This window comes from Danio rerio, chromosome 19 (assembly GCF_049306965.1).
Source record: "Danio rerio strain Tuebingen ecotype United States chromosome 19, GRCz12tu, whole genome shotgun sequence".
NCBI classification, from domain to species: Eukaryota; Metazoa; Chordata; class Actinopteri; order Cypriniformes; family Danionidae; genus Danio; species Danio rerio.
In genome coordinates, this window is record NC_133194.1 from 33,943,485 (window position 1) to 33,959,080 (window position 15,596).

Genomic DNA, 15,596 nt, shown 5'->3' on the forward strand with positions numbered 1-15,596 from the left:
AAACACAACATCCAAATCTATACCTTTAAGTGTTTATTTAGTCACACGTCTTGTCTATAATAATAATATTTTCTTAAAATTTGTTTTTATTTTTCTGCACTGAACAATAAATCTCCACTTAAGCAAAACTTTAATTTATCAAAAAATCATATCTGCATTCTAAGGGTCTTTACAAAAAGTTATAATATTGCATATTTTGCCATATACACACACTGGCCACTATATTAGGTACACCTTACTAGTACCGAGTTGGACCTGATTTTGCCTTCAGAACTGCCTTAATCTACATGGCAAAGATTGAACAAGATACTGTAAATATTCCTTAGAGAGGCTGCACATCCATGAATCTCCCATTCCACCACATCCCAAAGGTGCTCTATTGGATTGAGATCTGGTGACTGTGGAGGCCATTTGAGAAACCAGTCTGAGATGATTTGCACTATATGACATATTGCGTTATCCTGCCGGAAGTAGCCATCAGAAGATCATAAAGGGATGGACATGGTCAGCACCAATACTCAGGTAGGCTGTGTTGACACGATGGTGTTGACACGATGCTCAATTGATACTAATGGGTCCAAAGTGTGCCAAAAAAATATCCCCCACACCATCACACCACCACCACCAGCAGCAGCCTGAACCCTTAATACAAGGCAGGATGGATCAATTCTTTCATGCTGTTGTCGCCAAATTCTGACCCTACCATCTGTGTCACAGCAGAAATCGAGACTCATCAGACCAGGCATTGTTTTTCCAATCTTTTTTCTGACATCTTTTGGTGAGCCTGTGTGAATTGTAGCCTCAGTTTTAGCTGTCAGGAGTGGCAGCTGGTGTGGTTTTCTGCTGCTGTAATGTTCAGAGATGCTCTTCTGCAGACCTAAGTTGTATCGAGTGGTCATTTGAATTACTATTGCCTTTCTATTTGCTTGAACCAATCTGGCCATTCTCCTCTGACCTCAGGCATCAACAAGGCATTTGCGCCCACAGAGCTGCAGCTCACTAGATATTTTCTTTTTTTGGACCATTCTCTGTGAACACTAGAGATGGTTGTGTCCCAGTAGATCAGCAGTTTCTTAAATTCTCAGACTAGCCCGTCTGGCACCAACAACCACGCCACATTCAAAGTCACTTAAATCCCCTTTCTTCCCCATTCTGATGCTCGGTTTGAACTGCAGCAGATTGTCTTGACCGTGTCTACATGCCTGAATGCATCGAGTTGCTGCCTTTTGATTGGCTGTTTAGAAATTTGCTTTAACATGCGGTTGGACTGGTGTACCTAATAAAGTGGCCGGTAAGTGTATTTGCAACATTTTACACTTAAAAAGCAAAATAAAATAAAAATAAATAAAACAATTCTGTCTGCTGTTTTCTGAATTATGGAGTGAATTCAGAAATCTAAATTAACGATGCAAATGTTAGTTTTGCAGTTTTAAAGAGTTATAAAAAAAATTTTGTGTGGTATTTTGAGCTGAATCCTAACATAAACATTCTAGAGACTTATATTACATCTTGTAAAAAAGGGGCATAATAGGTCCACTTCAATTCAATTTTGTGATTAATTGAATTTGTTTGTTTATAATGAACTAACACCTTGAGATGTACCATCTCGTTTCCAAGGGGGTCCCACAGTGTATCACAATTACAATTCTTAATGTAATCAATCTACTGGAGAATTATGATGATGACGGTTAGTTGTTTTATTTACCCTATTCACCTGCAGTGCCTTTTCTTAAATGGCTCATTGGTAACTAAAGCACGCATCTCATACCTGAGATTTTTTCAGACGGTCCATGTGGACTGTGCTGATTACTGGCATCAGACACTCAGTCAGATAAACACTGCCGTTCAGAGCAGAATGTCAGAGCTGATAACAGCAGACAGCACAGGATGAGCGCCTCAGCATGCAGCCAATAGCTCAATCAATACATCTGTGAGCGCATCTTCATGTGTTTCACAAGACAAATCTCTTGTATGTGGCACTCTGCTGCATCTGATCTACAAACCATTTAAAGATTAAAGACTGGGGAACAAAAGATAATTACTGTCACCATAAATTATTGATTTTTAATTACTGACCATAAATCATATCTTATCATAAAATAAAAAGAACTCTTCATTTTAGCTAGTGTTTTGACAAGTGTGTTGAGGCGTGTAATAAAGAAATGACCAGCAAAGCAGTGCCTATATACTGTATATGTAAACCCATATTAGGCCTGTCATGCATAAATGAACATGACACTAAATCTGTCAGTAGGTGGTGACCAGTCTTTGTCTTATTGAGTGATTTTATGAATCAGTGATTCAAACTAATCGTTTAAAATAGCAGACTCATTAAGGAATTAAATTCAGGATGAAATCAAAATGTTCTCTTTTTTTTACATGTTTGTAGTAGTTTTGTAATAAACAATGTATCTATGGACTTTAATATTTAGTAAAAATTAATTTGGGCGAGGCAGTGGCGCAGTAGGTAGTGCTGTCGCCTCACAGCAAGAAGGTCGCTGGTTCGAACCTTGGCTCAGTTGGCGTTTCTGTGTGGAGTTTGCATGTTCTCCCTGCCTACGCGTGGGTTTCCCCCACAGTCCAAAGACATGCGGTACAGGTGAATTGGGTAGGCTAAATTGTCCGTAGTGTATGAGTGTGTGTGGATGATTCCCAGAAATGGGTTGCGGCTGGAAAGGCATCCGCTGTGTAAAAACTTGCTAGATAAGTTGGCGGTTCATTCCGCTGTGGCAACCCCGGATTAATAAAGGGACGAAGCTGACAAGAAAATGAATGAATGAATAAAAATTAATTGGCCCTTTTTACTCAAATATCATGATCTTCCCTGCCCCTTAAAATGACTTTTCTTCACTTTGGCACCTATCAGGGCATGTCTTGTTTCCTCTCTGCTTCCATCTATTCATCATTCTTCTTTCATTTTATTAGCAACACTCATCTTCCAACAATCCAGTTGGTTCCCAAAGTACGAAATCATTACCGCCTTGCATTTTTTCTCATTTCAGAACCGTTTCAAGTAGTTGCATATCACGATAATGGCGTACAACCACTCAACTATCAGTTAAATAGGAGTCAGTTATTAATCAGAATATTAATCATTATTCATGACTAATGATGTAAACACGCACGTGCACACATAGGGCTCAACCTGAGCAGTGCACATGCCCTTTTTAGTCTTGGATAGTAAGTGCCCTTCAAAAATGATCTGAAGTGCCCCAGCAACCCCCTACCCCTATGGAGACAGATTAGACTCAATAATAATTCACGCAAAAGACACGATGTACACATGCATAGCCAAATTTACGTGCATAAAATCAAATTCACGTACTACAGCTCTCATCTGATTGGCTGAAAGGTACGAGTTACCCTGCCTCTGGCAGGAAAGTCTCAAAAATACACACACACTTATCCAGGGGGAGTCGTACGTGAAAGAGGATTTGCACATTCTCATTCAGAATGAACTCGCAAGTTTTAAACATTCAAAACTTTTTGTACACTCTTATACATTTGCAAATAGTGTTTTGCATTTGTGAAACGTATTTTATGAAAATTTACTTTTATTTTGTGCACGTGAAAATTTTTTGTGAATATAAATAAATATTTTACTCACGTGAATTTGGTTTTATGCACGTGAATTTGGCTACGCATGGGTACATCGTGTCTTTTGCGTGAATTTCTTCAGACTAATCTGATTGCATACACCCCGCACTTCAGTTCAGTTCATCGCCCCCCTCTTCAAAAATTTTATCCTGCAAATGCCCCTTCGATAGTCTCTGCACGGGGCTGGATGTAAACATGACTACAAAACCATATTACAAAATATATATTTCAAAGATTCTGACTGTAGTAAAAACATGTCATCAAATGTGGCATTTCATGTTCAGCATTTACAACATAGAGCCAAATAAGCAACTCAAACAGCTGCCATTACAGCAGAACGATAATCTCAATGTCATTATTGACAGATTTCATCGATTTTGTAATATTGACATTATTTTGCTTCGCTTGTGTAGCTTCAACTCAAACATGAACATCTCAGCTGACAAATTGTGCATGAAAATCACCTTGATTAATTAACCAGCGCGTTATTTTATAATAACATCAAACAGCAGAGTTTAAAGGTTCTCTCAGTTAGGAAAACCCACAAGTTCATTCAAGTGCATTCTTACATAATGCTTTTATTCTGATTTGGTTTGAGCGATTTCATCTTGACAAATTGGAAATGTAGCATTTACAGCCTTGGCATAAAAAAACGGAAATTAATTCGGAAAAAGAAAAGAAAAGTGCTTTATATCATTGGGATCAAATGCAGCAGGCTGTGTGTCAGACAGATGAGTGTGTGATCTCGAACAGATCCATCTTCATCCACACTAACAGCTCCCAGAGTGCACAACAAGAACAGCTTTATTACGACCCACAGAAAATTATACACATATTACAGCCACATCAGGAGCCAGAGAACATACTGAGAGTGATTAAGATAAGACTCTGACGGCCTCCAGGAATGAATGCAGAATATCAATTTTAGAGCTTATATTTGTCATGTATATACCTGCCCTTCTCTCATATGCATGAGACAGCGCCCACATAAATACACAAGGGTTATGCAGGTTCAAATATGCTTAGGTAACGTCGCTTTCAGCTGGAGGATGGGGAGACGTAGACAACAATTTCTCATGTCTGCTTTGCAATTCAGATGATGTCTGTTTTGATGCAAGACAAAGTAGGAAGGCAACTCACCTTCTTGGTTTTGTCCATGGCTTTCAGTATGGATACATTTAGGTCTTCCAAGGCAGCGAGCACATTTTCATATTCTCCAAGATGTTGAGAGAAGTATTCTGAGAGAAAAGTAGACCATTGATAAGATTATAATACATACACGATTTCATGAAAATATCAGCAAACTACATAAGAGCATTGGATATCATTTCACAACAAATTAGCATTAGATATTTATAAAATATTTGATTACAATAATGCATAATGTACACATGTAGAACTAATTTACACACAAAAAAAAAATCTAATAAGATCAACAATGTCTTTTACAGTGTTTTACTAAGTAGCTTTAAAAATGTCTACTATTACTTTCCCTTGAATACATATTCAGTGCTGTATATTTGTACTTTTACTCCAATAATTTCCTTCAAACTTCAGTCACTACTTTATTTGTTCCTCTCTATGAGGATTAGAAAAATCTGTCATGTGAGGTAAATCGCATCATATTAAACTACCTTAAGACATGGGTGATTTATAATTGAGGAAAACTGTTTGGAAGCATTAAAAGTGTCCAAGAAAATGTCCAAAATCTTTACACACATTGACCCAGAGTAAGTTTAGATGCATGTCACGGATGAAAAGATGACGGATGTTTACTTTATGTTGCCCAAAATGGCCTTAAATACCCAGCAGGCACAAGAAATCAATATGATGTCAAATTGACGTTGTACCCCAATGTTGTGGGGACGTTGCATTTTGTTTGGAAGTTATGCCGACGTCAATGTTCAACATCCAACCTAAAATCAATGTCTAATGATGTTGCAGCTTGACGCTGTGTGATTGTTACGTTTACACACATTCACAAATTCCATGTAAATGTATCAGCTTTTCACAGCGTAATACTCACTACTCTGAGTACTTTTGAAAGGTCTACTTTTTACTCATACTTTAAGTAATATTTACAACAGATACTTTTACTCTACTCACACTACATTTTTAGGAAAATAATGGTACTTTTACTTAAGTATGATTTTTCAGTACTCTTTACAGCACTGGTCTTTTATGACTGGAGATTTATTAAAAGTAAACTTTGAAAAAGTAAGTGCTTTCTAACAGCTTTTAACAGCTATCTGTACTTTTTGATTGAAATATTGTATTGTATTATACATTGATCTTTTTTCCAACAACTTTTATCCTTGAAACGTTTGAAAAGGTGACTTTTAATAAAATGTTTAATAGTTTAAATTGATATATTGTCTGAGTTAGGGTTGTAAACTACGGTTCAAATCCTTCTAATAAACTACCAGTACGTTTTGTTATTTTATATAATTTTTTATACATTATATTGTTTTAAATGTTTCCCAGAGATGGGTTGCGGCTGGAAGGGCATCCGCTGCGTAAAAACGTGCTGCATAAGTTGGCGGTTCATTCCGCTGTGGTGATCCCGGATTAATAAAGGGATTAAGCCGCCAAGAAAATAAATAAATGAATGATTGTTTCAAACTAGTAAAATATCAATAAATGTCAATTTGTTAAACTTTTAGTTGAATTTGAATTTGAAACTTTTTATTTAAGATTTCTCTCTCTCTCTCTCTCTCTCTCTCTCTCTCTCTCTATATATATATATATATATATATATATATATATATATATATATATATATATATTAATTTTTTTTTTCTAGAACAACCCATTTCCAACAATTTAACTCCTTAATGAGTATGGAATACATACAAAAATAATGATATTATGAAAAATTAAAAATAAAATAAGAAAATTAATTCAACATAAGTACATAAAAAGTACTGCCATCATAATTACATTTCAGGGGATACATTTGTACATCAAGTTGCATTGTATTACATTGTAGTTACCAGATTACATTGATGATAGGTTGAGTAAGTTTTAAATATACATATCCAAATATGTTGTAATACTTTTCCACCTCTTCAGAAAAATATCAGTCTTTATTTGTTGACATGCAGACATTTTTTCCATTACATAGACCTCTTAAGAGAGTTGTATTTTCAACATCAAAAGTCGACAGAGCAGAGATCAAGGTCACATATTGCAATTAACACCCTTTTTACATTTTTTGTGGTTTTGTGAATCACAAAATATAGAAAAGATCAATTTTGTACGTGAAGTGAGAGTGTAAAAGTACCCCAACTCTCATATTGTTTGCTCAAGTAACTTGAATATTTGTGGGTGACTTCATGAGATTTCGTGTGATCTGCCATCTTTGATATTGTGTCTAGGGTTTCTCCAAAAGGTTTAGAGAATCCTCTGACATGCATATTAATGAAACATGAGTATTTTCTCATCTTTACCGTCAACGCATAGCTTGCCAGTAATAAAAAAAAGAGTCAATAATAAGAGTTAACTCTTACCACACAGCTCATCCGTGTCCACATTGCTGCAAAACAAACCATAACCACATGTTAATTTCATTTAACACCAATGTTATAACAGTGTCCCTATTGTGACATGTTAAGGGTTCCTCATTTTGTTTTGAAGGTCTCCTATACTCAAATGATTTGTTTGAAAACTCAAATGATTTGATTTGATTTGTTTGAAAACTCATTTTCGAAATGGTGGGAATGTAAAATGTACACAAGAGTAGGCTATACGAAAGGAGACTTAAAAAATAAATATTTAAACAATTTGCTAAAGCATTAATTTGAAAGTCCTCCTTTCTGAGATCTTTCTCTGCTCTGATTGGTCAGATTAACCAAGTCTGTTGTGACTGGTCAATTCATAAGCTGTCAAAAACTAAACAGCCATTTGAATTTCAGCTCTAGAAGTTTCTGTACACAATATAAAACAGTAACAATGATAGTGATTTTAATAAATAAATTCATGCTCAAGTCTGACATAAACACACATTGGATGAGCTAGATCAGGGGTGTCAAACTCAGTTCCTGGAGGGCCGCTGCCATGCACAGTCTAGTTCCAACCCTGCTTCAACACACTTACCTATATAGGTTTCAAAGAAGTCTGAATGACTCAAATAGTTTGATCAGGTGTGTTTAATTAAGCTTGGAACTAAACTGCGCAGAGCTGCGACCCTCCAGGAACTGAGTTTGACACCTGTGAGCTACTGTAGATGATCAACCAGAACTTCCATTGCAAGCATGACATGAGCAGATTTTAATCTCTGCTGAATATTAAAGAGTTAAACCTAAGTAATTCTTCTACAAGTGTATGTCTGTCAGGATTAGAAATTAATTTGTGGCTTGTAAATTAAATGATTAGGCATTTGAAAGTGGCTCAAAGTATATACAAATTTGCATATACTTATGTCTTATGCATACGTATGTGTCTATGTCACTGTTAAGTACAAATAATTCAACTCATGTGTGCATTTAATAGACCCTTTCTGCTTAGTGCATAAGAACATAGTGTACAGTGAATCATTTAAGACACAACTGTTGTTTACGGGCACCCATTAAAGACCCCAGGATGTAATTATGCAAATTAATTATGGATCAATTACATTTAAATCATTTACAGAAGTGAAAGTGTACTAGTTCATAACTAATTTTAGGTTTTGAAACAATGCTTTTTTATAAGCCAATCATTTTATTAGTTGTGCACTTTCATCTTTGAAACTCTTAGGCCTTTTGAATTCCCCAAAAGCTGCAATATTGCCTTATTGAAAGTTAATATTTAAATAAATAAATAAATAACAGGAGCACTTTAAAAGACATGTAAGTTGCATCTTAGTGTGATCTAATGTTATCTGTTGATGTAGAGTTATACAGACAGCATCTTGCTCAAAGGCAGGTCCTTCGGGACTGTGATGTTCGCCTAATGAGAAAGGGGCATCTTTCGACAGCTAGACTCTAGCCCGACATAACAGCCACCAGCCAAACACTGAGTCTTCTGACATCTCCATGTCTCAACCCTGCTCTTATTAGAGGCTGAGCGCTGTGAGCAAAACTCATCATCAGACAGGATGACAATGGGGTAGTCAGAATATACTATATGTAACATGTCACAATGCATAGTATTATGCTTATAGTCCATCATTTATCTGAAACAATGCACACATTTTTAATATAAGTATTATCATATACACTACCTGACAAAAGTCCTGTTGCCTATGCAAGTTTTAGGAACAACAATAACTTGACTTCTAGTTGATCATTTGGTTTCAGAAGTGGCTTATATGAAAGGCAAATGCCTCTAGATTGCGCTTATTTTACCAAAATAAAATATCATCATGCCTGGATTTTGGATTATTTTATTAGGACAGTAAGGTCTTACTTTGCTTAGACAAAAGTCTTGTCACTTACCAGAAATAATGTACAGTATAAAATATAAAGTCAGTGTAAAAACAATGAATATTGTGTATGACTCCCATGAGCTTGGAGGACTGGAGACATGCTCGATGATGTTAATGTCTGGTGACTTGGCTGGCCAATCCTGGAGCACCTTGACCTTCTTTGCTTTCAGGAACTTTGATGTGGAGGCTGAAGTATGAGAAGGAGCGCTATCCTGCTGAAGAATTTGCCCTCTCCTGTGGTTTGAAATTAAATGGGCAGCACAAATGTCCTAATACCTTGGGCTGTTGATGTTTCCATCCAATCAGCAGATCTCTCTCACGAATCGAACCCCAAACCATGATTTTTTCTTCACTAAACTTGACTGATTTCTGTGAGAATCTTGGGTCCATGCAGGTTCCAATAGGTCTTCTGTAGTATTGAATGGGATGCAGTTCAACAGATGATTCATCTGCCACATTTCAAAATGATCAACTAGAAGTCATTACTATTTGTTGCTTTTACAACTGGGATCAATGACAAGACTTTTGTCAGGTTGTGTATAGTATCTTTCTGTGTACTTGTGTGGTTAAATACATTGGCACCCTTTGCAATTATCCAGCTGTGATCCTCTTCACTAAATCAAGATGTTATTTACAACCTTACTCTTCCATGCAGATTTGTAATTTTTTCCTGTTCACTAACTTATTAATAATTGCCCTGATGTTGGGAATAGAAATTATTAACGTGTTTGCTATTATATAGTCCAGGGCTGCTCAAACTCGGTCCTGAATGGTCAGTGTCCTGCATAGTTTTGCTTCAGCTTCCTTCAACACACCTGCCTGGAAGTTTTTACTTACGTAGAAAGTGCTTGATTAGCTGTTTAGTTGGCGTTGGAACTAAAAAATGCAGGGCACCGGCCTTCCAGCACAGAGTTTGGGCACTACTGATATAGTCAGTATCTGTTCTGTGTACATCAGATCTATATTCTTTGGTTTTACTCAATGTGATAAATGATTAGAGGAATTTTGCCTTTGTGTTTCTTCTAAACCAAGTCATGCCTGAACATTTTTGTCTTTTTACACTGTTAACAAGTTCCTGTAGAATCTACAGTAACTTATTGGCAACAGTTTGCCAGTAACTTACTGTAAATCAATTACAGCAAAAATACTGTATTTACACATACAGCACCATTTATCTTGCTCAGGCTCGTATTAAGAATTTAGAGGCCCCTGGGCACAATGTCTTGTAGCCCCCCTACCTGGCCGCACCCCTATAATTGAATTAAAACAAAAGATTGGACTTCCGGGTGACGCCATGTGAGTGCAAGACGCATGTGAAAACAGCTCCACAACTTTTAAGATATTTGCAAGCTAAACTATCTAATACTTTATTGCAACACAGCTGTGTTTGATATATTCGACTAAGATGCCAAACAGGAATAAAAAAAATACAGAGCAGACGACCGAAACCCCGAGGGACATACAAGTTCATCGCAGCGATGAGATTAGCACCGAGGCTAACAACGCAGTTCTAGAAGGGATTGCTAAGCTACAATCAAACTTCGTACTATTCAAGTCAGAAATAGTCGAGGCTATCGACAAAAAAATCGATCAGTTCTCGATCTCTATCAGAGCAGAATTAACGGCTATAAAGAAAGAAGCGGATGTCTCAATCTCCACCATGAAAGATACTATGAGCGAGCAAGCTAAAACAATTGCTGAACTTGAACGCAGCGCAACTTTTTCTTCTGACGCGGTTTCCCAATTACAAAAAGAGGTCGAAAGGTTAACAAGCAGCTTGACGCAGCTTACGGAAAAATGTACGGATCTGGAAAGTCGCAGTAGAAGGCAAAATTTGCGAATCCTTAATGTTAAAGAAGGAGAAGAGGATGGGCACAAAACAACGGACTTTATCGCGCACCTGTTGAAGAACGCGCTCTCTCTGGAAACTCTGCCTTTGATTGACCGTGCTCACAGATCCCTGAGGAATCGCTCCGATAACACTCCATATCCCCGGGCATTTGTCGTCAAGATGCATTATTGTCACGAATGGCAAGACATCATCCGAAAAGCAGCACAGCTAAAAATCATCACTTTCAGGGGAGAAAAGCTTCTAATATTTCCTGACCTCCCACCAGCCATACTGAAACAGCGTGCCCATTTCAACAAAGCGAAAAATTTACTGCGAGATCAACCAGGCGTCCGTTTCGGATTTCTGTACCCAGCGAAACTACGGGTCACACACAATGGAGAAGAAAAACACTTTACCGACCCTGCCAAAGCGATTGAATACGCAGAACGGCATTTTGGTGAGGGTAACGTACCGTAACATCCTTGGAGACTGTGCAAACAGTGCAAGGCTGATCGATAACGCTGTACTTTTCTACCTTTAACATACTTTATCTACGCAATCTTTTTTCACAAGGTTTATACGCTTCGCTTTATGGACTTTTAAAAACCGAGCTGTTTGCGTGTGCAGACGAACATTTATTATAACCAAAGGAACTGTTCACTTAAGCTCCTGTTAGTCAGCTAAGGCCAGTTGGGCGTGTCTTATACCAAGTTTGTTTTACTAAATTCTGTTTGATGTATACTCAAACCTGGATTTTCAGATAATGGTTTACATATTCATATGTAGACTCTGTAAATTGTGTTAGTAGACCAAGGGGGAAAATTGTATGTGTGTGTGTATATGTGTGTATGTGTGTGTATATATACATACGGACATGTAGTTGTAATATAATCACTTGTACCCAATAATTGTAGAAGGAAATTTTTTGTTATAATTTCTTTTAAATTTTTTTTATTTATTTTTTGCATAAGTAAAATGTGGAGGATCTTTTTTATATATTTGCAAACATTCTGTAATTGTACATATTCTTCCAATAAAAAAAATAAAATAAAAAAAAGATTGATATTTTTTAAGAAAATTAATCTATAATGTATTGCCCGAATTTTATAAAATAAATGATACACAATACCTATACTTCTAGTCTACAAAGATCTAACTTATTTTTAAAGCATTTAAAGCCCACTTTGAAAAAATATATACTAATACAACTTGTGAAAACTAATGGATTTTAATATACTTGTTCAAGTTCACTGAAGCGGTACTAAACATTTATATTTAAGGGTATTTTTTATGTATAACTTCTACAAACTTATAATGCATATTATTTTGATATCTTCCTCATGATGAAGAGTAGGCAAAATCTGATATGTAGTGGGAGAAAAAAAGAAGAATGAGTTTATCAGATGCTGGAATCGAACTGGGTTCATGATCGATCATGTCAAAACATGTTGCCATGCGCTTTATGAGCTACACCACTCATGCTACTGTTTGCCAATCTCTTTAGTAATGATGTCTCTGTCAATCAAACAGTGAGGGGTGCGAATCACTCAACTAGCTCATTCCAATGAGGTGTGCTATTTGCACTTAGCCTAAACAGACACTACAAAATTAATCCACCTAAAATTGTAAAAACTAATAATTTACCTTAATTAATTCATGTTGCCCCAACACAAATCGATTATGTGGAAGCCAGCATTTGTCACAGTGTAGGGCATGTATTCGCAACAAAAAAAAAAGGTGTAGTTTGATGTCGCTGTGACTAAGTGTGGAATCATTGCACCCTATGGGACATGTTCACGACCTTGAATTCCTCATGTTGTAATGTAATGTAATGTGTATTCATATAGCACATTTATTGTGTATGGCCATACTCCCAAAGTGCTTCGCTATCATGAGGATGGGTCTCTCCACACCCCCACCAGTGTGCAGCATTCACTTGGATGATGCGACGGCAGCCAAAGGACAATGGCGCCAGTGCGCTCACCACAAACTAGTTATTGGTGGAGGGAAGAGACGGTGATATAGCCAATTTGGTGGATGGGGATAATTGAGAGGCCATGATGGTTAAGAGCCAATGGAGGGAATTTGGCCAAGACACCGAGGTTACACCCCTAGTCTTTACGAGAAGTGCCATGAGATTTTAAATGACCTCAGAGAGTCAGGACCTCGGTTTAACATCTCATCCGAAAGATGGTGCCCACTGACAATATGGTGTCCCCTTCACTATACTGGGGCACTCACACAGACCGCAGGAAACCAGTCTTGGGATATTGCTGTGGCCATATAGCGCTGTTGTATAGCGGTACCAGTCAGTTTTGATCTTGTGGGGAAATTTTGTTTGTTTAAAACAGCTCATAAATCACACAGAATAAAGTATCTTAAAAATGCACACATAGTTATAAAACTCTAAATGACATGGACAAATTGTGCCGCTGATGAATGTGAACATTCCTTCGTGTCCTATTTTACTTTGGCACAAATCAAACATCAAACTGTCTTATTATTGAGAGAAATATATCAAATTTAACTGCAATTTCACAGACTGACAGTGATTAGCTGTGTGAATCCTTTTTCCAGCACAGTGGGTGGAACGTTTTCAGAATTTGGCAGTTGTCTGGTGGCAATGACTGCATTCAAGTGGTTGTCTAGCTTTTAAAAGATGGCAGGATACCAAAAAAAAAAAACTATTGCTAGACCTACTGGATAAAACACAGTCACAGGGGGCTTCGCGTCATGGCTGAACTGTTAACTGGCTGAGCTAGACCTCGTAGCGGGAGGTAAAGCCTTCGATAAACAGTTCAAGACAACACATCAACACAGCCTGAAGAAGCGCCTGCTGCATGGCTGTCAATAATCTTCATATCTCATCTCTTATCTGCTTGCTCTTCCAGACATTACACCACCACAACACAGACGTCTGGGTAATGAACAGTAAATCATCTCTAAATGTTTCAGATTATAAAGAGGATAAAAAAAATAAGGGTTAAAGTTTTAAATTCACTACATTTAAACATTTATTGACTATTTCCAAATGACTTTTACTGACATTTTAGTAGTTTGAAATAATATATAGAAATAAGTGTGTAAAATAACAGAAAATGGTGTGGTACAATGTCTTTGTACCATATTTTACAACACCAACCCAGACAATATATCACTTTAAACTATTAAATGTTTTAAACTATTAAATGTATTAAATATACTATGAATATAAAAGTCTCTTTTTTTGAATGTTTCAAAATTAAAAGTTGTTGGAAAAAGATCAAGATCCCATAAAGCAATTTGAAAGCATAATCAATATAAAATATATTTATTATTATTATTTTTATTTATTTATTATTATTATTATTTTATTTTTTTTGCAATGTGAAATTAAGTTTTTGCTATTGTTTTAGGATTTTGGACTAGCAATAAATGTCTAAACTACTTGCACTAGAAACATGTGTGCACATGACATTACCTTAAGATTAAAATAACATAATGAGAAAATACCATTGCAACATCAAGCAGCATAATTAGCTTTTTTCTTACAGCTAAAAATCAATGGAAGTAAATGAGACCTGAAGTCTCGACACAGTTAAGCCAAAATGGCAATGTCCACTCTCACCTAAAAAATAAGGTTTATTAAAAGAGGTCAAATTGTTTTCTACCTTTCTAGATTTAATTGGTTGGCTTTTTTTTCTTCCCCCGTTCAGGTATAAAACTTGTTGAGCTCTTCTCACACCTTAAGATTACATTTCAATATGGTGTGTAATTTTCAAAGACAGATTCTGAGAAGGTTTTTGATGAGGAAATATTTTCGAGGAATTCTACTTGGTTTCTCTTGCTGACAAAAATGAACTGCAGTCAAGCATGAACACAACTGATCCGTCATGGAAGAATGGATATATTTACATAACATCTTTTCGTTGATCAGTACATTTGAAGTCATGCACTAAGATAGCTTATCATGTATTAAATTTGTATGACTGGATTGATTGTGTGTGTATTTAAAGAAGGTGAAAATAAAGGTAAAAAAATAGCAAATAGTGAAGTATGATTTCCTATGTTATACTAACTATATTCTATTAGTAAATATGCAATTATTAATAAATAAAATATTCAATTCAAGTTGAAGTATAATTTTTTTATATTAAAGGGTTTATTGTAAAAACACTGATATTGTAATTTATAATAAACAATAAAGTGCATCCTGAAAGTATTAATAGCACTTCACCTTTTCCACATTTTTTTTATGTTGCCGCCTTATTCTAAAATGGATTAAATTCATTTGTTTCCTCAAAATTCTACACACAATAGACCATAATGACAACGTGAAAAAAAGACTTTTTTAGATTGTTGCAAATTTATTAAAAAATAAATAAAAAATCTAAGAAAATCACATGTACATAAGTATTCACAGCCTTTGCTCAACACTTTGTTGATGCACCTTTGGCAGCAATTACAGCCTCAAGTCTTTTTCAATATGATGCCACAAGCTTGGCACACCTGTCTTTGGGAATTTTTGCTCATTCCTCTTTCCAGCACCTCTCAAGCTTAGGTTGGATGAGAAGCAATGGCGTATGGCCATTTTCAGATCTCTCTAGAGATGTTCAATAGGATTTAGGTCTGGGCTCTGGCTAGGCCACTCAAGGACATTCACAGAGCTGTTGTGAAGCCACTCCATTGATATTTTGATGGCCAATGTCCTGCTGGAAGATGAACCGTCGCACCAGTCTGAGGTCAAGAGCACTCTAAAGCAGGTTTTCGTGCAGGATGTCT

General features: G+C 36.3%; 1 protein-coding gene across 1 annotated transcript in view; it reads right to left on the reverse strand.

Annotated features, from left to right (window-relative positions):
- necab1 (N-terminal EF-hand calcium binding protein 1) overlaps window positions 1-15,596 on the reverse strand; it is a 79,160-nt gene that overhangs the window by 48,990 nt on the left and 14,574 nt on the right. Inside the window, 2 exon segments of the mRNA NM_001017848.1 lie at window positions 4,738-4,835; window positions 7,107-7,132. Coding sequence (NP_001017848.1) covers window positions 4,738-4,835; window positions 7,107-7,132 — 124 coding nt within the window.